This window comes from Anolis carolinensis, chromosome 6, assembly GCF_035594765.1.
Source record: "Anolis carolinensis isolate JA03-04 chromosome 6, rAnoCar3.1.pri, whole genome shotgun sequence".
In the NCBI taxonomy this organism is placed as follows: Eukaryota; Metazoa; Chordata; class Lepidosauria; order Squamata; family Dactyloidae; genus Anolis; species Anolis carolinensis.
Window position 1 is genome coordinate 30,774,398 of NC_085846.1, and position 27,094 is coordinate 30,801,491.

Below are 27,094 nucleotides of genomic sequence, written 5' to 3' on the forward strand. Positions count from 1 at the left end.
CAAGAGCCACAGGGCTTTGGTTGGCTATTTTAAGCTTCTGCCTTCCTAACCTCTACATCTTAAAGTATTTGATCAGCTCATCCAATAGCAGTCCTAGATGCCTCCTCTTCTACTATGCCTCTGTGATGTCGCAGCAATTCATCTCTTCAAGAAGATGCCTTGGATTGAATTAGACCACGACTCCATCTAGCTTAGCAGTGATACTGTAATAACTCTCAGTGGTTCTCCAGGGCTTGGAAAGACAGATGTTAACTAGGTCTACCTAGAGACAACAGGGACCAAATCTGAAACTTCTGGCATGCAAAACATCTTTTCCATTTTGCTAAAGTCATTAATGATTTCATGGCCACCTTCACCTCCAAATCCCTTCTGGTAAGACTAGGCCACTTATGTTGTTGAATTGCAAATCCATCACCCATTACTTTGGGATATGTTGGCTAGGGTGATGGAATTGCAGTGACTATCAAGTTGCTGTTGTCATCTTACGTACTGGGATCTCTATATTAGTTAATACTTTACAGTATAGACTTCTAGTAGTTTTCTTGACTTGAGTTTCACGAGATCTGGTTTTAGAGATCTTACTGAAAAGGGGAAGAGGCCATTCTTCTTCTTTCAGGTTTTCAAGAACCAGCAGCCAAACTACAGACAACATGATCATCATTTAAAGCTGTGTTTACGTGAACCTACCACATTGCTTTCATGCACTTCTGGATTCATGGTGAGCTGAACAACGAACCATGTGGCATTTCGCAGAATGAAGGCGGTGATCAAGTTCCAATGGATGATATTTCGTAAGCACCGAATACTCCTGAAGAGAAAAAAAAATACCACTCATATTTAACAGAGCAGATGAGGCACCAAATGATCAAAAGGTCCAACCACTCTGCCTCAAGGCCACCATGTTATTACTTTACATCTGTTTAACCTTTCTCAATTTAGCCTCCACAGCTTGGAGCAGAGAAGAGTGAGAGGTGATATGATAACCATCTTTAAATATTTAAGGAGTAAGTTTGTTTTCCACCTCTCTAGATACTAGAACATGATTCAATGCATTCAAATTACAAGAAAGGAGATTTCACCTAAACATTAGAAATAACTTCTTACTGTAAGACGTGTTCAACAATGGAATAAACTGCTTCAGAAGATGGTGAGCTCTCCAGTTTTGGAGTTCTTTAAACAGAGCTTGGATGGGCATTATTTTCAAGGATACTTTAGTTATATATTTCTGCATGTCAGGGGATTGGACTAGATAGGTGGACATTACATGGTTGAGGCTGGACGGCCATCTGTCAGAGATGCTTTGAATGCGATTTCCTGCTTCTTGGCAGGGGGTTGGACTGGATGGCCCATGAGGTCTCTTCCAATTCTATGATTCTATGGTTCTATACATACTGCAGTATAGCCTCTATCATCCCCAGGCAGTGTGGGCAACTGGAGAGTAGAAGGTTGGAAAAGGTTTTTTTTTTATTCTTTTTTTAGCCTTGCTTACCTCAGTCGCATGAAGAGGATGAAAGCAGCCAACAAGGCCCCCAGAGAAATACAGTGTCCAAGATAGTTGATGACAACAGCAACTTGATAGTGCAACTTGCTCTTCTTCTATAGGATGAGAAGACATAAAAGAAGACAATGAAGCCATGGAAGGTGTGTCATGTCCAAAAGGGATCAGAGGAATATTGCTTTAAAAATTTGGGAGGGTGAATGTAGGCTTGCCTTTTCCCAATTTCAAAATTTCTGGGGCCCTGCTCAAAACAAGGACAAGTGAATGCAGACAGAAATTAGAATCTGAGGGGAAAGTTTTGAAAAGTTAATTTTTAAATTATAAGTCCCACAATGTAAGTGAAAATGAATTAATTTCCAAGCTATTGTTGAAGGTTTTAATGGCCGGAATCACTGGGTTGTTGTGAGTCTTTCGGGCTGTACAGCCACATCCCAGAAGTTTTATCTCCTGACGTTTCGCCCACATCTGTGGCAGGCATCCTCAGAAGATGTGAGGACCTCACAACCTCTGAAATGCCTGCCACAGATGTGGGTGAAACATCAGGAGAGAAAACTTCTGGAATATAGCCAAACAGCCTGAAAGACTCACAGCAACCCGATTTCCAAACTGTTTAGCAACATAGCAACTTATAGAGACAACTGTCTAGTTTGAGAAACACTGGTCTAGTGTGTGGACACCAGTCCACACTGGTTACGAAGGAACATTTGTCAATTCAGGATGTCTGGGTTCTGTGCTGTTGCTGTTCTGTACAGGATTCAGCTTTGGACATAACACTGTAAATGTTTGAAAATCTGTGTCACTTTGTTTCATTCCCTCACTATTTCCAGCTGCAGCCAATGTTCCGTGACCAAAAGGCCATCATGTTACTTATCCACTTTGGTCCTCTAACTATTCTTGGGGAAAATATTTTCCAATATCAAAAATTGCTATAGCTCTATAATTTTTTCTGATACATTTGTTTTGTTTTTGTACCTCCCCTTTTATCTTCTGTTCTCTAGAGGAGTTTTATGAGCAACCATTTACAAGCAGCAAAACAAGCAAGAGTCACATGGCACCTTTAAGGCAAGCAGATTTATTATATAGCATGAGTTTCTTGGATTACAGGGCACTTTCCCTAATGCATAGAGTGATATTTCATGGGTTTGATGAAGTAGACCCTAATCCATAAAAACTCATCTTTTAATAAATCTACCTGCCTTAAAAGTGTTACATGATTCACGGTTGTTTTTATGCAACCAACTAACATGCTGCCCTTTTGAAAATATTTATAATTTGGAAACATTTTACAAGCAGCAGTGTTGCCAGTGGCTGCCCTTAGAGCATGACCTGCCTGCTAATATGAGTTACTGGGTCATCTGTCACTTCATTGTGAATTCCAAAAAAGTTAAGTGCACATTGTGGCAATAGGTTATGGACTTCTGTCCTTTAAAAATTGATTGGGAAACCCCAAAGATTCATGAAATTGGCTGGCAAGCTTTTTAGGATGAATAGACTGCAACTATATCTATGAAAAGGGACAAGGTTAAGTTAAAATAGAAGTATTTTGAATTGACAGGAGTAGAGTCCCATAGGGTACTGCAAGAGGAACATATAGAATTTGGGAAAAACCTACTTCTTTGGACTGCATCTCACAGCATTACATAGCCAGTCTGGCATCAGACTGTATGAAAATTACCTTTTTGGACACAATTTCCAGAATCTCAAAGCTAGAATGGCTACTGCTAGTAGCTATGCTTACATCTGGATCCTGGAAATTATATCCTAATGGATAGATTGAACTAGTGGAAACACTGCTATGTGAGTGCTGAATCCACACTTTATTTTACCACAGCTAGCTATTTGGAATTCAATACTATATTTACATACACAGTTATAGGAGTTTGATCACTTTAAATATCAAGGTTCCAGCTGATGGAAATCTTTATAGTGCTATAGTTCCGAATAGTGGAACTATAGATCTTTCTAGCAGAGAATTCCAACTGTGGGGGGAGCCATGGCAGACTTTTTATCGAGTTAAAGCGAACTGAGAACATATTGCAAGTCACTTCTGGTGTGAGAGAATTGGCTGTCTACAAAGATGCTGTGTAGGGGACGCCTGGATGTGTTACCATCTTGCTGGGAGGCTTCTCTCATGTCTCCATGTGGGAAGCTAGAGCTGATAGATATGATCTCACCCCATCTCACAGATTCAAACCTTCCACCTTCAGGCCAACAGTTCAGCAGGCACAAGGATTTAACCCATGACGCCACCGTGGCAATGCTATGGCAGTTAAAAATGGTATTAATGTGTTCTAACTATGCATTGTAGATTTACTCAAACAGGAGCATTGCTTGTGATGGACCTGACTTGTATTGTTATGGTTGACTCGTATTCCTTTAAAATGTTGTGAGCTGCTTTGGGTCCCATTTAGGGAGAAAAGCAGGTTACAAATAAATATATTATTATTATTATTATTATTATTATTATTATTATTATTATTATTATTATTATTCTTTTAGAGGCTCTGCACCTGCAGAGTTCCCATCCCACTCAGAGCAAATGTGTTAGAAGTGGCCATAAAATCAAGATTGGATTTGTTACTCCTACAGCAGTGGATCCAGCAGCTGCCTTTGCCAAAGAAGTAACTTCCAAGATTTAGGTGTCTGGTATTTCTGGAAGATGGGTTATGCAGAGGAAGGGATCCTTAGAAACGTGGAAGAGAAGGCTTTCTGGGAAAGAACAACAAACAGCAGCCTTCTGCAGTCTGAAGATGCTGCAGTGTTCTTGAAAAAAAGAATGGCGATTTCTCTCCCCATTAATTGCTAATTTGCAGAGTGGATGCAAGCCTCGCAGTAGGGCAGTTGGCTAATTTAATTAGCCAGCCATCCTCTCCTGTGATTTTTCCCATGCCCCAGGGACAGCCAAATTTAATTGCCTCTGCAGATATATCATGTTTCCAGGAACCTTTGCTAAATTCTAATTAAGTGGCAGCCTTCTGAGATTTTTTTTTTGAATGGTACACACCAAAAATGGTGCACACCCTCCCAGGTGCAAAGACAGGAAATCTTTGCACCAAACATCAGTTGCTGTTGCATTGACATTCAAACTAAAGCAGATTCCCGCATCCAGGCTTGAGAGCAGGGATCCAAATAAGAAGAGGCTTGATTAGAAGCCACACAACTCTATAAAGTTTATAGGCAGGCTTTGGTGGGCCATAAAGGTCAACCGAATGAAAGACAAATAGATAAAGAGTATAATCCATCCACCAAGCAAGTTTCCTGTAAATGCTCTGACCCACAGACATGAGATCTCAAGGCTTCAAGGTTCAAATGACAAGCCATAGTTCAGGGCTGGTCTTACCATTAGTTAGAGTGAGGAATTTTTTCAGGCATCAGATGTTGAGAAGGAATGACAAGATACTGGAAAACAAAGTTTGTCCTTGGCCTCCTAAATGTGGCAACTTGTCTTATTGAGAGTGAAGGAAATGGGGAACTCTCTAGTCTTCTTTCAGGCAGCAACACGTCTTTGACTGGACCTGTTATTATGTTAAACCAAACCCTTTCCATTGAAACTCAAGTTAGAATGGATGTTCTAACATTTGGGTACGGCAGGTTTAGATCTTAAACAATTTTCATGAATTGCCTCTATAACATAAAATAGGTCTTCAGGAGTCTTTTGAGAGATGCTACAGCCTGGATCCAGTTTTCTCTATATGTGTGCATGAAAGGTTGGAGAAAATACCATGGACTGAGCTCAATTTGCTCTGATAATCTTGTGGCTGCTACTTCTACTAATCCACGCACAAAGAAACACAGCCATACCTGAAACACACGACTGTTCATACCTCCTCATTGAGGATCTCCTGACACAGTGAGTAGTTCACACGGGTTGCCCAGCTGCCATTTGCAAAGCATTCTCTGTATACGTTGTCTGGAAAAGAGAAATGAAGAAGAGCCTGAATGCTGCTGTGACTCAGAAGCCAAACATAAGTGAACACCTGCTAAGGCTTTCAACTATACCAGAGTAAAGAAGCCATTGCTTATTTTATTTATACATAGCATACAGACATATACTAATCTATGTGCATTCCTACACTTTTGCTTATTTAGCTTGGGTACAAATTCAACACTGTCAGATCAAGGGGTATAACACTAAAAATCTAGTAGAAACCCAGTGCAGGCTCTGTAATGTATACATCTCCATATTCTCCAATGATTCTGATTTCACAGGGACAGTAACAATTAATTGTCTGTTTCACTTTTCCAACTTGCTTTAAAAATGTCCTATTTAAAATTGCTCTATTCTTTCATTTTCCATCTTTGTCCTCAGCTTACTTCTATTAATGCAAACTGCAGTCAAAGTGCTAAAGATGTTGGCACTTTGCAGGGACAAAGAAAAGTAGGGGGCAAAATCTTGCCCTTCCCAGTAGACCCAAGCAAAAGTAAACTGCCAGAGCCTCTCCCAGTTTGTGCATTCTTCTTCATTAATGATCTTTGCCATCTTGAAAACGTGTGGCCTGGTCAGATTATGAGTGTTCAGAAGATAAGGCTGGGGATGATCGGAGAGTTTCAGGGGGCCTAGAGGGAAATATTTTGGAATCTCCTGTTTGTTCCCAGGAGGAGAATGAAGGCTGTTCCCATGGGAACCTGCCAGAAGCGCAGTCTGAGAAAACTGGGGAAGATGAATGCTTATCGAGGTCAGAGAGATTAGAGCTATGGCAACATGGCTGACAGGGCCAGAAATTAAGGACTCACTTCTCCTGCCAGCTCAGAGATAAGGAGGCCAGGTGCAAAAGAAATGATCTCATGGGAGGCGTTTTGGGTTTTAAAAGTGGTTCATGTTGATACAATCATTGTGAAAGCAATGCTGTATGCAGGTATAGACCTCACAGGAAGAGCTGTGGAATTCATGTAATCAAGTGACAAGCTGTTTCTGTGTTCTGATTTTTGCAAGGCATAGTTTTGCTTGTCTGGAATTCATATACAGGAGTCTCTCACTTATCCAACATAAACGGGCCGGCAGAACGTTGGATAAGAGAATATGTTGGATAATAAGGAGAGATTAAGGAGAAGCCTATTAAACACCAAATTAGGTTATGATTTTACAAATTAAGCACCAAAACATCATGTTATACAACAAATTTGGTAGAAAAAGTAGTTCAATACGCAGTAATGCTACGTAGTAATTACTGTATTTATGAATTTAGCACCAAAATATCACAAAGTATTGAAAACATTGACTACAAAAATGCGTTGGATAATCCAGAATGTTGGATAAGCGAGTGTTGGATAAGTGAGACTCTACAGTACTTTGTCTTTGAATGGCATAGTTTTGCCTGCCTTGGATCTGTGTACTCAGTTCCTGCATATTTTACTGGATTTATCTTGGATACTTTATCTGAAGGGATTTTTTGATACTCTTGACTCTTATGGACATAACCTGATAAACTTTAATTCCTTTTTATATTTGCTTGCCTTTTATATATTCAGTTTTTACCATATTTTGGTTTTAGTAAACCCTTACATTGGATTATCTGCACAGTGTGTGGGTTTTGGGCGAAAGGGGCTTCAGGGCTCTAGTGCAATCCTCCCACCTTCTGGTAACCTTTCATGATGCTAAATACATATTTTAGAGGGTCAGAAGCCCCTTTGGAGGCTTTTAGCAGGAGATGAAGAAAGCCCTGATTCCACTGGAAGTGGGAAGTGGAAACACATAATTGATTCTGAAATCCACCAATAAATATAGACATCCAACTTTCCCTGTTCACCTGGCAGAATGAGATAACATTGACTGTACAAATAAAACAGTCAATTACTTGCTTAGTTGAATTAAGTCGTCTGTACTAGAAAGAAGGCTTCTGAATGCTCGTCTCTTTCACTAATATCTAAATCCATTCCACTACAAAACAACAATAGAAACAAAAGAAGATACAGTACAATATCCATGGGGATATGTTCCTGGACTTCACTTGGGTGTGCGAAACAATAGATAATAACAAACTATATTCAAATAAAAGATCTCCGACCCAAGAATACAATAAAGTCATGCTGGAGAACCTAGAATTGCCTAGAGACAGCTTTTTCCTGAATACAAATAAATGAAATCGCAGAAAAAATATTGCATGTTGAAGTTCAAGATGTTTAGTACATGTCTAATTTACAGATGAACATATATTACTCATTTTCTTATAACTTAACTACACAAAGCCAAAAAAGAGAGAGGCATTGAGTGCAGGCGAGACTGTTCTCAAAATATCAACAAATAAAAGTAATGCAAAATATTTGGGAAATTGCAATCAAGAAAGCTTATATGTTGTTTGTGGTTGTCATCTCCTTGTATTCCAGTTTCGGAGTATGGTATTAGTGAAAATGGTAAATATTACATTTCAAACTATGCATGTCATATTAGCCTTGGCACTGCTAACCTTCTGAATGAAGCAAAATTAAAAAGTGACATGAAAAGAATGAATAGTGTTTATGCTGATGGCAGTTCACAGAGTAATAGCAAAAATGGGAGACTTCAGAGCTTCTGACATTGAATTCTTGTTATAAGGCGGGCGCTGTGGTAAACAGCCATGGAAGAAAAATTGATGCATCAAATTCAATTAGCTAAAGGCAAAATTAAAACAGCTGATTTTTATACAACGTGTCAGGATTTCATTTTATATACAAATAAGGATTGCACACAAAAATTTCTATCAATCTTTCCTCATAAATTGTCACATCTATCTATTTATCAACATACACTATACAGAAACATTTCCAGATTTTCAATAGATGCCATCTGCATTTTTTACCTGCAGAAGGAAAGAAGAAAAATGCTTGAAAGATAATGCCTTTGGTTGGTAATTAAAGTAATCATAATACTACTGTCTGCTCTTGAATTTTGTTCCCCTTCTTTGGTTTGTTATGACTTTTGAATTCTGTAATATAATTCCTCCATAAAATTAAAAGTGTTACAGGAACCTATTTTGTGCACCAAATGTGTTTCAGAATAAAAACTATACCTCATAGACAATCTGGAAATACAGTAGAGTCTCACTTATCCAACGTTCTGGATTATCCAACGCATTTTTGTAGTCAATGTTTTCAATATATCATGATATTTTGGTAATAAATTTGTAAATACAGTAATTACAACATAACATTACTGCATATTGAAGTACTTTGTCAAATTTGTTGTGTAACATGATGTTTTGGTGCTTAATTTGTAAAATCATAACCTAATTTGATGTTTAATATGCTTTTCCTTAACCCCTCCTTATTATCCAATATATTCACTTATCCAACATTCTGCCGGCCCGTTTATGTTGGATAAGTGAAACTCTACTGTACATAAAATTACATATAAACACTCACCTTAAATGTTTTAAAACCAATACTTTAATGCTGATTTTCCAGGAAATGTTTGCAGTCTGTTATCTTATTTGGCAAACTGATCAGTCAGAAATATGGTACTGTTCTTATTCTGCATACAATCCATAATCATAAAACCCCCTAAACTCATTTTATATTCCACATTGAGGCCAAAGATATGACTCCCACAACGATAACAAAAAAGGGAGGAGAGAAGCAACAAAAAATTACAATTCATTCCAAACTAATTAAAGTTACTTCTAGGGAGTAGGACTCTCAAAATTTCTGCACAAGCAGGACCACTAGCCATGGTGGTCTGCAGATTCCTTGCATTACGATCCAAAAAAGCTTTCTGGTCAGCTGGTGGGCACCAAGTTGAGGAAAACTTGGGCTCGGGCTGTGGTGCAGGCTGGAGAGCAGCTGCAATCAATCACTGCAATGAATCACTCTGACCAGGAGGTCATGAGTTTGAGGCCCGGCTTGGAGCCTATGTTTGTTTGTCTTTGTTCTATGTTAAAAGGCATTGAATGTTTGCCTATATGTGTAATGTGATCCGCCCTGAATCCCCTTCGGGGCGAGAAGGGCGGAATATAAATGCTGTAAATAAATAAATAAATAAAACTGCATTAATAAGTCTTATTGATAAAGCTGTGTTATGTAATAAAATAATACAAGAGAACTTTAAGGACAATGCAGCTGCATGAAGTTTGAAAAAGAACTTTTCATATTTTGCCACAAGAGAGTTGAATTCTTCTCAGTAACATAGCAATGCAATTCAATGAAGCTCTCTTCAAAGGAGCTTCCTCCCTCCTGGTTGAGTGAGCAGAGTTAAAGTCTTGAACTGGAATGAAGTGGGATATGTAATACGCTGCAAATAAAAATACAAGCCTAATGGATAGAACTGGTAATGCCATTCCATCAGTGGTTCTCGATTTGTGGGTCCCCAGGTGTTTTGGCCTACAACTCCCAGAAATCCCAGCCAGTTTACCAGCTGTTAGGATTTCTGGGAGTTGAAGGCCAAAACATCTGGGGACTCACAGATTGAGAACCACTCCATTAGATAGACTGAGGCAGTTGCTTCAGAGGACAGATGTCGAGAGATCTCAGTAAGACATCAGTGAGGAGAACAATGTGCTAATTGGCCTGCCCCATGAAGGATGCTGTCCATTATTGGTTTTGAAGAAGTTTCAACTGGCTAGCCCTGTCACCTTTTGAATATGGAAAAGGCGATGAAGTCAGTGTGTCTTTTGCTGCTGGCAACAAAATACTTAGCATTGACCCTGTTTATGTTACAATCCTGTGAAACATAATTCTGGTGCTTGCCTCAGTTGGGATGGGAAAAGAAAATAGCACAGAAAAAAAAATATCTCTCTTTCTCTCTTCGCCTCCCCCTTTCATGGATTTTGCATGAATGATCCTTTACTTTTCATAGCGTCTTCAGTTTGCACTTTTCTCCCAGCATTAGTGGCCTTTTCCTCCACAGATTAAATTCTTGACACATTTCATTTTCCTCAGCATTCTGCAGGCTGCGATAACAGAGATGGGAGTGGCCCCGGCAAGCCACAATCCAAGTCTTACTGGCTTCACCCCAAAGGAAATGAGCTAGCTGGGCTATGCTACAGCTGTCCGTTCTTGACAGAAGAAAGGAGAGAAGAGAGAAAAGCTAAGACCTTTTGAAATGGTGTGACAGGATCATTTCCCCTTCACATTATGGTTTCATCACCTCTGTTTGTGAGTGTCTGTGCCATCAAGTCGCTTGTCGACTTATAGTGACCCAATGAATTTTTCATAGGGTTTTCTTAGGCAAGGAATCCTCAGAGTGGGTTTTTCCAGCTCCTTTATCTTCTTAGAAGCCACATTGTTATCCCCACCTGAGCATTTGAAATCTAAGCTGTCAAGTCAGACAGAAGCCTTAGTTATTTCAGCAAAAGTAAGCCTACTGAAATGCACAGACTAGGATTGTCAGGAAGAAGTTTGGAGATTGCTCCATCTTCAATTGTTATACAGAAAATGGAAAATCAGTAGATGTTGGTTGTCACAAGACTAGATAACCCCCGCTGAAATTCCCTATTTTTCATCTCCATTAGAGGGACAAGAGTACTCTCCAGTTTTTACTCTGGCAATCCTAAGATATACTCCGAACAGACAATAAGAGTCAGCCTAAGATATTTTGCTGCCTAGGTGGAAGGACAAGATGGCTCCTTCTACATTATTCCCTTGTACAAAAGCAAACTGGACTGGATATTGAATCTTCCTTCAACCTTGATAATGAAAAATCACATGGGAGGGAATGGGTAGAAAGCTACATTGAGAGACACATGGCAGGCTATACATCTCTGTATTTCAATATTATGCCACTGCTCTTTCCCAAAATGTTGGAAAGGATAGGAGTAGACAACTATGAGAATACAGTAGGTTTTTTCTTGTTTCACAGCCTTGGAGTGTCTATCAAGGAGTCCTTGTCTTATATCTCCACCATGTGTTTCTGTCAACCTCATCATAAAGGGTGGATTTTGATGGCATGCACCAGCTCTGACCTATTTCACCCATCAAATGACACCGGCGGGGCTCCATGGGTGAAGTAGGGTGGAGCTAGTGCATGCCACCGCGGCAACATGAGAAACTTCCCATGTTGCCATTAAAATCAATGGAGGGAAGCCGCACAGTCCATGCTCTCCCCAGAGGATCACCCTCAACTGGAGCCAGGCAATGTGGGGTGTGGGGCGCTGGGTTCCTCATGCTCAGCAACAACATGCAGCATTTTCGATAACCATGTGAGGGTGACAGCATTGGGAGAATGGCCTCTCCTGATGAACTTTAAGCCTTTTCAGGCTTGAGAAAGAGACAATTGTCTTTCAAAATCCAAAGAGGCTGAGTTGCTGCCTCCTCCAAGCAGATGGACAAGGAACATTCCTTGGCTTAGGATCTCATTAGAGGTAAAGTGGGGGAATAGCAGGTGACTGCTCAGGGAACTGTCAGGCTCTGTTTTCTCCTGTCAGGATCTGTCTTCTGTCTTCTCATGTCGTTTCCCCATTCAGATCCATCTTTCTCCATTACTTCTTAACGTGTTACACGACCCCTCCAGGGGTACTCTGAGCTCTGCTTCTCTCCATTTTCAAAACTAAGCCTCACAGAATCCCACCGGAAGTTGTCCAGAATTGTGTGATGGGCTCCTTGGACTCTGTTCTCTGTGTGTCTGATGAGGTCCTTAATTTTTAACTGGTCACTTGACCTGTAAAAGCTTCAGTGGATACTACTTCTCTCATAAACTTGGGACTTAGGCTGTCCCTAGCAGGTTACAGTAAAGGGAAACAGGAAACACCTGTATTAAAAAGCTGGAAAAATACACACAGAGAGACATCCTCAAGAAAACATGAACATTGCAACCTTCCCTTCTCACTGTGTGTTAATGACTCTGGAACAATTGACAAGTTGGGAACTGATAGATGAGAAACACTGAGCAAGAAGCCAACTTTGCTAAATCAGAGAAGGCGATTTCAGAAGAATACAGTTAAATGTGTGTGTGTGTGTGTGTATGTGTCTGGTTATAATAGTACACAAGTATCTTCCAGTTTGCTAATCTCTAAATGCCCTGGTCTATGAGTCAGTTCTCCACAAGCCAGGCCACTAGCCAGAGAAACTGTATTATTTCTCAATGCTTATTCTAGAGAGTGACTTCTTTTCCCAAAAAATGCACAAAATCACTTTAGGAGCTAGAAATTTGGAGATCAGAAATTGCATACTTCCTGTGCTCATTGTTTACCTGCTCTAAATTGCCCGCATAATTGGCAACATCCTCTGAAAATGTACCCTTGGAGCTACACAGCTGTGCAGGGAACCATTCTGGGGAGAAATATGGATTAAAGAAACAGGGTTCTTTGAAAGCAGATTTTCCAGCTACACAAATGCTGTCTCAGCACCCTGAATAATCATTTTAAAAGGCCAATACCCTGCTTCCATTGTGTTCCCATATCAATAGTAGCAAAGATCAGTGATTCTTATGTGGCATACAAGAACGATTTATTTATGAATTTGCTTTAGCTCAGTAACAGAGTTATCTATTTGTGCGGCTACTTCAAAGCTGGTACTTTCTCAAGCATTTCTCTCTCACTCCTGTCCCCTGGGTTTCCATTGATCCTTGGATGCATTTAAACCCTCTGCTAGGTTTTCACCTTATTATGGTGTTATAAACCTCTGTTCCAATGCATCAGCAATGTGTATTCTTTTTAACTGGACATCTATGCTAGTAGCATATTTTCCCATCCAACTGTAGATTCATATAATCCAATTCAAAACAGATAACATGCATTCAGAAACTGGATTATATGGCAGTGTAGAGCCAGCCTCAGAAGTGTTTTTGCCAATTCCTTCCTCTGAAATACATCACCTGGTATTCATCTGAGCAGTATTCGTTTGAGAGCTCCTATATAAATGATAACCAAAGCTGACCCTTTCAAGATCAGAGAGGATTGGTGCCTTTTGGGTCCTTAGGACCATTATTATTGTATTATAATTCCACTTTAAGTAAAATGGCTACAATTTATGGAGTGCTGAGATGTGTCATTTGATGAGATCTCTGGCATAAAATTCCCAATATCTCTCCCTAAAACTCAAATCCCAGGTTTCCATAGGATATTGCTGTGACAGTTAAAGTGCTGTGATCCTGCAGTTTGAAAATGCTCTGAATGAAATAGAACACATCTTGACCCAAACTCATAAAAGGCTTTGAGGGAAAAAAATCTCATGAGAAATAGATAACAAAACAGCTTATTTCTCACCATTAGATAAAATCTCCTGTGGCCATAGGTTTCAGAAAGAACATTTTACGAAGCTCATACTTTCTCCATCTTTTGAGGGATTTTATTGAGGTGAGGATTTGCAGATTCATTATTCTGATATCTTTACAAGTATTACAATGGACAACAATCACAGCATTTAGGTGCAACAATAGAACTTGTCTATATCAGCCTGGCTTTGACCAAAAAAGTAAAGCAGAGTATTTCCCCTTCTTTTTCCTTGTGGTAAGAAATATATTCAAGCAAACTGTTCTGCTGAATGCCAAAGGAAACTAAAGGGAGCTCCAGTCATGCCATAGTAAACAACCACAGGACTCTATTGTGCATGCCGTACTCTGCTACCAGCTTTTCAAACATGAAGGCACTGAATTTAAGGGCATCATGCTGTGACACCTCAACCTCACTGAAACAAATACTCCTGCTTCTTCTACAGCTACATCCACACTCAACAGCCTAACATTAGTCAGGAAGTCAGCTAGAATCGACCCTTGGTGTCATGAATAGGAAGCAAATTGTTAATTTAAGTTTTAATTTGGTATTTTTCCCCTGCCAGGGATGAGAGACATGCTCATGAGATTTTCTACTTCTTGTGTCAAAATATCCTGGTGTTAATGATGGTATACCAAGTCTTGATGTGAGTAGGTGTTCTTATTTGCTTCAAGTAGAAGCATTATTGGACATTCCTCCATTTATTTAGGGGACTACTATGTATCTTATGAAGTGGTATATAAAGCCCATGAAAGATAGTACAGAGTCTTCAAGTACCACAAAACCCACGGCTGCTTTTATATTGGACTAGCTGTGCCCGGCCACGCGTTGCTGTGGCGTTGTCTGGTGGTGTTGGTGAGAAATTGTTGAGGTAGTGGTGGTATTGAATGTCTGTTGTATGGTTGTCTTTATGTTTAGTATGTATTTGGTTGTGTGTGTACTCTGAAAGTGGTGAGGATAGAGGACACTGTTTATGTTGGATTAGTGAGACTCTACTGTATACAGTAGAGTCTCACTTATACAAGCCTCGCTTATCCAACTTTCTGGATTATCCAACGCATTTTTGGAGTCAATGTTTTCAATATATTGTGATATTTTGGTGCTAAATTCATAAATACAGTCATTACTACATAGCATTACTGCGTATAGAACTACTTTTTCTGCCAAATTTGTTGTGTAACATGATGTTTTGGTGCTTAATTTGTAAAATCATAACCTAATTTGATGTTTAATAGGTTTTTGCTTAATGCCTCCTTATTATCCAACATATTCGCTTATCCAACATTCTGCCAGCCCGTTTATGTTGGATAAGTGAGACTCTACTGTATTTGTAATTTTATATTATCTGCCTAGAACTGGCCCTTCTACACAGCTGTATAAAATGCACACTGAAGTGAATTATCTGGCAGTGTGAACTCAAGATAATCCAGTTCAAAGCAGATAATATAAGATTCTAAATGGGTAATATAGCTGTGTGGAAGGGCCTTGAGTCTACACTGCCATATAATCCAGTTCAAATCAGATAATCTATCTTATAGGCTGTGTGGAAGAGGCCTGAGGCCTAACTGTGCCAGTGCCCTGGACTGAGTAGGTTGGATCAAGTGGGTGGAGCTTAGCCCTCTAACTGGCAGCAATTGGATAAAAACAATTATTCCTTTCCCTCTAATTAGGACTTTCTTTTTCTTTTTCTTTTTTTGTATCAACCTAGAGCCGTGGATGATGGGTTGTGTTGTCAAATTTCGAGGTTGGGGGGCCTGTAGTTTTGTTGTTTTGTCCGCTGCCCTGATGCCATCACTCTTTTATATATATAGATTATATTGCAGCGTGGATTCAGATAACCCAGTTCAAAGCACATATTGTATAATATTTGCCTTGATATTCTGGATTATATGGTATTCTGGGAAGGGCCCTTAGGCACCACCTACATTGCCAAATAAAATTCAGATTATCTGCTTTGAACTGGATTATATGGCAGTGTAGACTCATATAATCCAGTTCAAAATTGATAATCTGGATTATATAGCAGTGTAGATCTAGCCTCAGAGAAAATAATGGGTATTTCTTGCCTAAGAAAATGCTAATATATTCATTGGGTTGCTATAAATTCGCAGGTGACCCTGGCTCCATCTGTACTGCCATATAAACCAGTTTCTGGATCCAGATTATCTGCCTTGAATTGGATTATATGACAGTGTAGACTCATATAATCCAATTCAAAGCAGACATTCTGGATTTAAAAACCGGATTATACAGCAGTGTAAATCCAGTACAATGGACATGACTTCCCATCATGCAAAGTGTGAGAATTCCTGAGTAAATCAATCAGACTTTGAGTGCAAGAGTAAGACATTTCAAGCAATATCTAATTAGATTTATTTCTGTAACACTCAAATTCTAGTTCTCTCTTGTAAGAACCCATTGCTCCAGAGAGAGAGAGAGAGAGAGAGAGAGAGAAAGGAAAATGACCACAAAATCATATGTGGAAGGAAGAAGTGGAGGAAATGACACATTGCTTCATTCCATTATGCCACCATGAAGCCATGCAATTCTCAAAATGCCTTTCATACATTTTCCAAGCCCTGCTTCAAACCTAATGCACTTCTATTATAGCTCCACACAACTGAAAAATTTTCTATAATTTCATATTGTTTAAACCTTCAGATTTCTAAATTATACATTAAAGAGTGATTTGCCCTCCTGCTGAGGGACTGCTAAATTATACCTTCAAATCATTGTTCACAAATCCACATTGGGATGGCTGTCCCCAAAATCAGAATCTGGAAAGTTTATTTTTAAATGTCACAGGGTCCCTAGAAGCAGTTAGTTACCAACATGGTTACAATGTTTAATCAGCTCTTTACCTGATTATAAAACAGTAACTTTTCAAATAGTAACTAGAAAGCAGGTCTCGGAATTATGAGGATCACCAAATGTTATTGGACTGCCAACTCTCATGATCTTTTACCGTTGGCTATGTTGACTGTGGCTGCTTGGAGATGAAGTACATGAATATTTGGAAGTCTGTATGATTCCCATTCCTTCTTTAAAGTTATTTTTAAAACAAAACATTCTATAGCTGGATTGCGGTAGAAAATATACTCTCTTCCTGCAACATCCACAACAAATTAAGGAGAAGCAGTGAGAAGTACATGAGTCAGTACTTGAACTTGTGACACAGTGGGTTAAACCGCTGAGCTGTTGAACTTGCTGACCAAAAGATTGGCGGTTTAAATTCGGGGAGCGAGGTGAGCGCCCGCTGTTAGCCTCAGCTTCTGCCAACCTAACAGTTTGAAAACATGCAAATGTGAGTAGATCAATTGGTACCACTCCGGCAGGAAGGTAACAGCGCTCCATGCAGTCATGCTGGTCACATGACCTTGGAGGTGTCTACGGACAACGCTGGCTCTTCAACATAGAAATTGAGATGAGCACCAACCCTCAGAGTTGGACACAACTAGACTTGATGCCAGGGGAAACCTTTGCCTTTATCTTAGTGAGAAGCACATGAGTCAGTACTTGAACTTGTGACATACTATAGAGTACCTTACTGTTCTGAAATAATGGGGCTGTATGCTCATGTAAAGCAAAAGACGATGCTACTGGTAGGCTTTCCCATGTCAGGCAGGCTTTTGCTGAAGAGCCAGATAGGTGGTGCGTGTACATTGTAGAGTTAATATAGTTTGACACCACTTTAACTGCTCTGACTCAATGCTGTGTCATGGCAATTGTAGTTTTACAAGGTCTTTAGCCTTCTCTGCCAAAGAACCAGATGCCTCACCTAACTATAACTCCTATGATTCCATAACACTGAGGCATGACAGAGCATGGCATGAAACATTAATTCTACAATATAGATATGTCCTGTGCCAAACAATTGCATCATCAGTAGTGGGCGGTGATACTGATGGAAGATCTCTCAGAGACAATGGCAAGGGCTTCACTGCTAAAACTTGTTAGTACTGTGCAGAATGAGGCATGGCAAACCCTTTTTGAACATCTTTTGCCGTGAAAACCTATGATCAGACAAGTGAATTTTATTTCATTGGAGATTTGTAAACAGAGGTTGCATGAGGGGCTTAATCTGTGTGTTCTTGCCTGACATAGAGCTGGACTAGATGGCCTTTGAGGTTCTTTCCAATCCTATAGTTGTCAAACAAAATTTGGAAAGCATCTGTTCCTGGTTTGAAAGTGTTATTTCTGTTTAACTGTGCGGTACACACTTTGAAAGTAGTTGTGACACTTCAGAAACGTCGTTTTTGTGGATGCCACAAACTATGTTGAATTTGGTTGAGACTTGAGATATTCATTGAAAAATGGTAATAAAATGTGCTGCAGAATGTCCCGCAAAAACCTTTTTTTTTTTTTTTTGCAATTTAATAAACGTTTTCAATGTTTTTATGACAGAATCAATTAGAAAATGACATTTTAAACTCAGGAACAAAAATTGTGTTACACAGTGTAATATTCCTCCTCTGCCACTTATTAAGACTACATTTCATAATATATTAATATGTCTAAAATTACAATTAAACCACATACCGTAATCAAGAGATCATCTAGTTATTAAAAACACACTTTAATACAGGGATCTGTTGACAGAATCAAATGTGTATCTAGAGGCTATTGGCAGGACATCACATGCAGTTTCAAATGTATTGTTGCTCGGGCAATCCAGAGCACGGAAATAAATCACTAAATTTAACTAGTTATGTGCTAATTCTTCCCCCTTCTCCGAGAAAGATTTTACAAGAACATTTTCTGGATCACATCTCTCATTATTTCTAAAGTGCAAAGAATCCAAAGTTTTGTCATGCCATTCATTGGATGCCTGAGTTCCCTTGGAGAGATAGGGTGGGCTATAAATAAAGTATTATTATTATTATTATTATTTTGTGTGTGTGTATGTGAATTTATATTTCCAGAGAAGGAAGTTGGTTGGAATTGTCAGAAACTGGAGAAGGGAGGAATTAAACTTAGTTGCTGCTGGTTTTCCAGGCTGTATGGCCATGTTCCACAAGCATTCTCTCCTGACATTTCATCCACAGCTATGGCAGGCATCCTCAGGAGATAATGCTTCTGGAACATGGCCATACAGCCTGGAAAACTCACAGCAACCCAGTGATTCTGGCTGTGAAAGCCTTCAACAACAAATTCAACTTGAATTGTCTTTTTCTTCCATCCAAAACACAAGCAATCATATTTGTTAGTGATAACAAGTGTGTATGGACAAAAAGACCCCATTACGGTAATAAGCACAGGAATTGAAATGGCTACACTTCTACTGGCTACATCTTTTACAGTCTTGGTAGGGCATAGAGCATGACAACTTGGTTGGAAGATAGCATCTCTGTTAAGGAGAAGACCCACATAATGTACATAACTTGAATCCATGCTAGCAGAAGCCACTGTATGATCTCCACTACCATTTGACAAATGAACACACAAATCTCTTCATTTCGATACAAACTGAATCTGGCCCAGTTCCCAAGTTCAAAATTTATGACGTAGATAAAAGATGCACATAAACAGTTTCCTGAGATCATAGCCAAGGTATTCCATTTTTGTGTGACAGCAACAGCTTGCCAACATGGATTGCTTAATATTATAGATATCACTGTTTCAAGCTTTGTTTTACATTACTATACTGCAAATATGTTATGTTTAATGATGCCAGTTCTTTGTTTAATATTGTATTGTACTTTATTGCACTGTTATTTTATCTATTACATCTTGATCTGATCATTAACTGTTATACCATGAATAAACAATAAACACATAACAAAACTAACAGCCTTTAACACTAGAATCTATAAATGCAGTTCAACAGCTAAGCAAAGATTGCTTGGAATCACAACTAGGACACACTTATATACAGTAGGCTTTTTACTTTCACAAGGGTTAGGTGTGCAGGGCCCCCAAGAACTGTCCTGGTTTAGCAGGAGCAGTTGCAGGGATGGGCAAACTTTGGCTCTCCAGGTGTTTTGGATTTCAACTCCCACAATTCCTAACAGTCTACTGACCATCTCAGGCCATAAGAACCCCTTCCTCCAAAAATAATTCTTGAACCTAGTTTATTTTAATTTGCATGAATGTTCGGCTTATGGCTGCTGCAGACGGTTCCCCTCGCCCTTCATTTGACTTACTTGTGGTGTTGTATCGCACTCCAAAGAAATATTCAGGGCAGGGACGTGCCACCAGCTGCCCTGCCACGCTACGAGGCCAACATGTCCCAATCAGGTCCACTAAAGCATTGCACTGGGGACCTGCGGAAAAGGAATCAGAGAAGAATGAACAAAAATAGCAAGACTGGAATTCTCTATCTTGCAAAGTCACCACCATCCGGAAATACTGAAAACTTTAATGACAGGAAATTGGTTGTATTGCCCTGCAAAAGGAGCTTAGGTGTAGGAAGGCAGAACTTATTTAATGAGCACAGAACAAAAGCAAATGTCTTGTCCATTTTGATTTTTTTTTTGTCAGAAGCACCTAAGGAAAAGCTGTTAACAATACTGTAATTATGTATTATTCAATATATAAAAATGGGAGCTGAAACAAATGTTATTTAATATATACTGATCTTTTAAAATTGAAATTTGAATATGTTCAAAGGTAGACTTTTAGGTCAAGTTGACAAAAATTCCTTAAACTACACTAATACATTTTTTCATCCTTCTGAGATTGATCTTTGTGAAGACCACTGTTGATCACTCACTCCTTTTTCCAAAGCTTAGAAAGTTACTTCTTTAAAACTATTCTGAGATGTAACTCATGTGACCCATTTGTCTCCTGAAAGGTGTTTCCATTAACATTATAATATACATTGGGCCCTTGGTATCTGTTGTGATTTATTTCCAGGACATCAGTGGATGCTCAAGTCCCTTATATACAATAGTATGATTAAATGGTTTCCCTTCTATACAATGCTAAATTCAAGCTTTGGTGGGTTTTTTTGGGAGGGGGTGGGATATTGTCAAATTGTACATGAATCCATGGACACAGAATTTGTAGATATGGGGGGGGGGGGGCTAACTATAAGCATCAGATCCTATCTGATCTCAGAAGCTAATAATTGACTGGAGGGCCACCAAAAAATACCAGGTGTTGTAAGCAATACTCTGGAGCAGGCATGGGCAAACCTTGTATCTCCAGGTGTTTTAGACTTCAACTTCCACAATTCCTAATAGCCAGTAGGCTATTAGGAATTGTGGGAGTTGAAGTCAAAAACATCTGGAGGGCCTAAGGTTGCCCATGCCTGTTCTAGAGGAAAGAACTGACAAAACTATCCCTCAGAATTTCTTGCCTGCGGAATTAATGAAGTCGCCATAAATTGACAGGTGATATACACATGCATATTTTAATTAACTCATTCAGTCACTGTACTTGTTCCTTGGGGCTAAGAGAATGGCATAAAACATAGGAAATCCCCATCAGAATAAGTACAAAAAATGACTGTAAAATAACAACAACAACAACTACTACTACTACTACTACTACTACTACTACGACGTTATTTTTGTGCCCTGCCTCCATCTCCCCAAAGGGACTCAGGCGGCTTACATGTCACACAAAGTGCCTAAAACAATGCATGAAATAAACACACAGTACAATACAAAAAGTAAAACCAATAGCATATAAAACAACAATTTAATCTCAGAACAGTGCCCAATAACCTATAGTGACAACTGTTGTAAAACATGGTCAAACTGTAAACAGTAACAAGGGAATGGCTCGAGGCTGTGGCGCAGACGGGAGAGCAATGAGTCACTGACCAGGAGGTCATAAGTTCGAGGCCCGCTCGGAGCTATGTTTGTTTGTCTTTGTCCTGTGTTAAAAAGGCATTGAATGTTTGCCTAATATGTGTAATGTGATCCGCCCTGAGTCCCCTTCGGGGTGAGAAGGGCGGAATATAAATGATGTACATAAATAAATAAATAAATGAGACAGTGCAAGCTGTAGCTAAGGAACAAGGGCATGGGATGAAAGTGCAGTGCTGTGTCATTAATTGCGGACCATTGGGGCTAGACATTCTCAAAGGCTTGTTTAAACATCCAAGCCTTCAGATCTTTCCAGGAGGAGGATAGTGTGGGGGCTTGCCTAATCTCCCTGGGGAGGGCGTCCCAAAGCCGGGGGACCACTACCGAGAAGGCCCTCTTCCTCATCCCCACCGTGAGGAGGGCCTCCCCAGCAAATCTTAATGCTCGTACAGGCACATTGGGGGGGGGGGGGGGATGTAGTCACGAAGATAGGCAGGGCTCGAATAGTTTAGGGCCTTATAGGTAATAACCTGCACTTTGACTTGAGACCTGAAGCTTATTGTTAGCCAATGAAGCTACTTTAATAGAGGCACTGTGTCGCACCTCAGGATAGCTTCATCTTGCTAAATACACCAGGCTGCACACAGGATAGAGTCTTTTGTAGTTTATTAGGAAATAGGAAAATAATAGTTCTTAAAAAGCAAATGTAAAGTTCCAAAAGATTATTGCAAAACAAGGCTATAAAGAATAATCCAAGAAAACGTTAGGCATAAAACATGGTCCCATAAATGCTTGACAAAGTCCCAAGAACATGAATACACCAAGGCTGCAAGATAATCCGAGAAAATAAGAGCTGGCTTCTTGACTCAAATGAGAAGTTGCTTTGACAAAGATTTCTCTCTCAGCACACTCTTTTAATACCCTTTGCACAGAATCTTCGGAATCATCCACACCATTCCCTGCCGTGGGAAAGCCTTCCTGCTCCTCATCTGCCATAGCAGGAGCACTCTGAACCTGGATCCCATAATTCCCATCAGAGTCATCTTGAACCTGAATCTCATAATCTTGAACCTGAATCCCATAATCCCTATCAGAGTCACTCTGAGGCTCTAGCTGAGTCACAACACATTGTATGCTCCCTATAGCCAGCTCCAGTTAGTAGTCTGGCTGCTGATCTTTGTACCAATTGCAGTTTCCAAGCCGTCTTCAAAGGCAGTCCCATGTTGAGTGCATTACAATAGTCCAGTCTTGATATAACTAAAGCATAGACTACCATTGCCAAATCTGGCTTCTCAATGTATACTCGCAGCTGGTACAAAGCTTTAACTGTGCGAAGGCCTTCCTGGCCACCATTGACACCTGAGCTTCAAGTATCAGCATTGAGTCCAGGAGGATCCCCAGACTGTGGAATTGTGTCTTCAGGGGGAGTGTAACCCCGTCGAGCACAGGTAGCCATTCTATACCCCGATCAGCCTTACGAATGACCAGGAGGACTTCTGTCTTGTCTGAATTAAGCTTCAGCTTCTTAGCTCTCATCCAGTCTATCACAGCTGACAGACACTGCTTCAGGATCCGGGGGGAGGGGGGGGGAGGCTTCCTTGGAGTTAGCTGGAAAGGAGTAGTAGAGTTGTGTGTCATCTGCGTACAGATGACACCAAACTCCAAAACTCCAGATAACCTCTCCCAGCAGTTTCATGAAGATATTCAAAAGCATGGGGGATAGAATGGAACCTTGTGGCACCCCACAAGTCAATGGCCAGGGATCCGAGCAGGTGCCCCCCAGCTTCACCAATTGGGTGCAATTCTCCAGGAAGGAGTGGAACCACTGCAGAGCAATGCTCCCAAGACCCATTTCGGAGAGCTGCCTCAGAAAGATATCATGGTCGATGGTATCGAAAGCCATCGAGATGTCCAAGAGAACCAACATGGTCACACTCCTCCTGTCAAGCTCTCTGTGGGGTAATCCACCAAGGCGACCAAAGCTGTCTCTGTTCCATGACCAGGCCTAAAACCAGATTGTGATGGATCAAGATAATTGGTTTCATCCAAGAATCCCTGGAGCTGAGAGGACACTACATACTCCAGAACCTTGCTCAAGAAGGGGAGGTTAGAAATAGGCTGGTAGTGACAACACAACTAAAAAGTTACTTTAAACAAAACTACAAGAGAGGGAGTATCCCTGTGCCCATTAATGATATTATTTTTTGAAATGTAATGTTTGTCCTATCTTCATTACAAAAGATAGCTAACTTTTTTGTTTGTTGATTGAGGAATTCTGGTAGTTGTGGACCCCAAAAGTATTTATTTTCATCCTGGAGCAGTAGGAGGAGAGAGCTATTGATTCTGGATTCAATGGTTTTTACATTCCAGAATCCGGTGAACTCGGATGGCTTTCCTACGCAACATCTGTGCCTCACACATTTCCTCTCTTTTTTGGTTTGATATCAATGGCCACACAGCTTGCTTCATTTACACAAAGCAGCCAGGCCCTACCTTTCAATAATGTCGCCTCGTGGTTCTTTTTTCCTCCCTCTGGAATGCTGAAGCTAATTAGAGTGCGGTCTCTGTTATTAAGTGAGTCATTTCTGAAGGCTTCAGGAATTAGTGCCTGCAAATTACTTAAGACCACGCTGAAAACAGCAGACTCTCCTCCGGCATGCATTAGAACAGGCAGTTCTCCAAGAGGGTGGGGAAATAAGCATGATCACATCCAAGAAAATTGCATCTGTGAACTTCATCCCACGTGGAGCCATTCATCCGCAGTGGGGATTGGTAGATGCAATGGTTATTTTCATTTCGTCACCCCTGATTGCCCAAAAACCTTGCAGAATGGGGAGTTATTTTTGTACCAAGTGTATCTTTTAAAATGTCCAAATGATACCTCCTGTCCCAGTCCATTGTAGGTGAATTCTCAAGACTATTTGCAATTCATGGCAGGAGGTTTTTGTCTGATTCCAAGAAGATTTCAGAACCATCAGGGGTTAATTTCTATCTCTTGCTCCATTGTTTTTATTCTTGCTCAGAGAATGAACAGGAGTGTGCCCTTCACTCTTGGAAGTCCTCTTTTTTTCAAATTTAAATGTTTATTGCGGGAATGGAAAACCTGCTGGAGACAAATTAGGATGTGAAATAGAGGGTGTCATGTACACTTAAGGGGGGGGATCACTCCTCCAATGGGAGTAGTGGTGAAGTGCCTGAAACACAGATCGACATTTAAAGAAGGGAAGGGGTTTTGGTCTCCTTATAACAGAACAATCATTGCCCTGGGGCAATAATACTATAGCACCAGGGGAGGGCAATCCCTGTAGAAGACTCCTTGTGGCTTCACACAAAGACAGATGCGGTGAAGGCGGAGGCCGTGCTTTCTGGGGAGCTCTCTTACTCAGCTGGGGCTTGCACAGCCCAACTCCTTAGATGAGGGCAAGGGGAAGTAGGTTCTCCAGAGTACAGTTCTACCCCCAGATAGAGTCCAACAAAAGGTCAGGCACTCGGGGCGGTTTACATGGGGCCAAGCCCGAACGACACAGTTTAAAATGTAATTACATTAAAATGCATTACATCAATGTAAGACAAATAAGACAACAACATTATAATAATATATAAAAAGGCATCAAACCAACACTTAATATCAATTTCACTTATTGTCATGGGTGGGTGGACTAGTGCAACAATGATTTAAAGGATAGGCTAGTAAGTAAAGTGCATAGGTCATATGGCACCAGTGAGGATAAGAGCAATAATAAAGTGTGAGGACAGATTTTTAGTCCCATGTGGGGCTAGTTATCTTATATATACATACACATACACACAATGTGGAGAATATGTATCAAGGTAGATAGATAGGTAGGAAGCCACAGCAGAAGAACCTTCCCTGGAACAAGGCCTAATAATAATAATATTAATAAATCATCCCAACAAAGGATTCCCCCAGGCAGGATGCAGCCAAGCTTTGAAGCTGAAAGGCTATTCAATGCTAATCAAGGTGGGCAATTGAAACATTTATACCTGCCTCCAACAGACAAGAGTTCTTTCTTTCTCCCACCCTGGACTTTCCGCAGATATATAAACCCCACATGATTAGTTTCCAACCTCTGAGGATGACTGCCATAGATGCAGGCGAAACGCCAGGAGAGAATGCTTCTGGAACATGGCCATACAGCCCAGAAAGCTCACAGCAACCAACTTGTCTTTACTGTATTGCACAAATGTAAGGTTCACCTCAATTTTGGCATAGTCATTTAGGCAAAAAAGGTGTGGCTGAGATTGATGAAATATGGTAGTTTTAGCCTTCTTACTTAGATAGAAGTTTGAATAGGGATACAGTAACTAGGCTTTGGCATTTTGGAGAATATGCTGAGCATGATAACTATGGTTCTTGCTCTCTGCTGAGCATGAGAATGATGAGCAGACCTTCTTCTCAACCTCTGACAACACTGATGGCAAGGCTGGGGTGACCTACTTGAAGTGGGGACAAACTTAGTAGATGTGGGCGAAACGTCAGTACAGTAGAGTATCACTTATCCAAGCCTCGCTTATCCAAGCCTCTGGATAATCCAAGCCATTTTTGTAGTCAATGTTTTCAATATATCATGATATTTTGGTGCTAAATTCGTAAATACAGTAATTACTACGTAGCGTTACTGCATACGGAACTACTTTTTCTGTCAAATTTGTTGTATAACATGAAGTTTTGGTGCTTAATTTGTAAAATCATAACCTAATTTGATGTTTAATAGGCTTTTCCTTAATCCCTCCTTATTATCCAAGATATTCGCTTATCCAAGCTTCTGTCGGCCCGTTTAGCTTGGATAAGTGAGACTCTACTGTATTTTAAAAACTCTAAAATCAGAACAGTAAATAAAGAACACCACTCAGAAAACAGAGGAATTCCAGACAGGAAACAATCAGGGCCACCTAACACCTCCCAACAAAGGATTACCCCAGGCAGAAAGCAGCCAGGCTTTGAAGCTGCAAGCCTATTTAATGCTAATCAAGGTGCCTCAGACAAGAGTTCTTTTTTCCACCCTGAACATTCCACATATATATAAACCCCACTTGCCTAGTTTCCAAGAGACCTCAAAACCTCTGAGGATGCCTGACATAGATGCAGGCAAAATGTCAGGAGAGAATGCTTCTGGAACATGGCCATAAACCCACCACAGAGACTGGGAAAACGGCCAATGAATGTTGGTGCAGTGGAAAGGAGATTAGGAAGGAAGGAAGGAGGGAGGGAGGAAAGAAAGAAAAAAGGAACAAAAGAAGGAAGGAAGGAGTGAAGGATGGGAGAGAAAGAGGAAGAAGGAAGGCCAGAAAGGGAGAGGAGGGAGAAGAAGGCGGGAGGGGGCCAGGGGATCCTCAATCAGGGCCAGCTAACACCTCCCAACAAAGGATTACCCCAGGCAAAAAGCAGCCAGGCTTTGAAGCTGCAAGGCTATTTAATGCTAATAATGGTGGCCATTTGCAACATTCACACCTGCCTCAGACAAAAGTTTTTCCCGCCCTAAACATTCTAGAAATATATAAACCCCACTTGCCTTGTTTCCAACAGACCTCGCAACTACTGAGGGTGCCTGCCATAGATGCAGGCGAAACGTCAGGAGAGAATGCTTCTGCAACATGACCATACAGCCCATGAGAACCGCCATCTTGATTGGGCTGCAGAGGGGGCGGGGCCTAAGGGCACAGAGAGCACACCCCTCCCAGGAGACCACGCCCCCTGCTTC

The 27,094-nt window shown here is 40.4% G+C and overlaps 1 protein-coding gene across 2 annotated transcripts in view; it reads right to left on the reverse strand.

The window, feature by feature from the left end:
* Positions 1-27,094, reverse strand: part of crhr1 (corticotropin releasing hormone receptor 1) — a 117,553-nt gene that overhangs the window by 20,741 nt on the left and 69,718 nt on the right. The window contains exons 3-6 of one of the 2 annotated variants that reach the window (XM_008113400.2): positions 19,761-19,880; positions 5,323-5,408; positions 1,490-1,596; positions 688-808 (exon numbers count right to left, since the gene is read on the reverse strand). In XM_008113400.2, coding sequence (XP_008111607.1) covers positions 688-808; positions 1,490-1,596; positions 5,323-5,408; positions 19,761-19,880 — 434 coding nt within the window. Of the gene's footprint in view, positions 1-687; positions 809-1,489; positions 1,597-5,299; positions 5,409-19,760; positions 19,881-27,094 lie in introns of those variants that run through there. The other variant, XM_008113401.3, reaches the window with a different exon arrangement.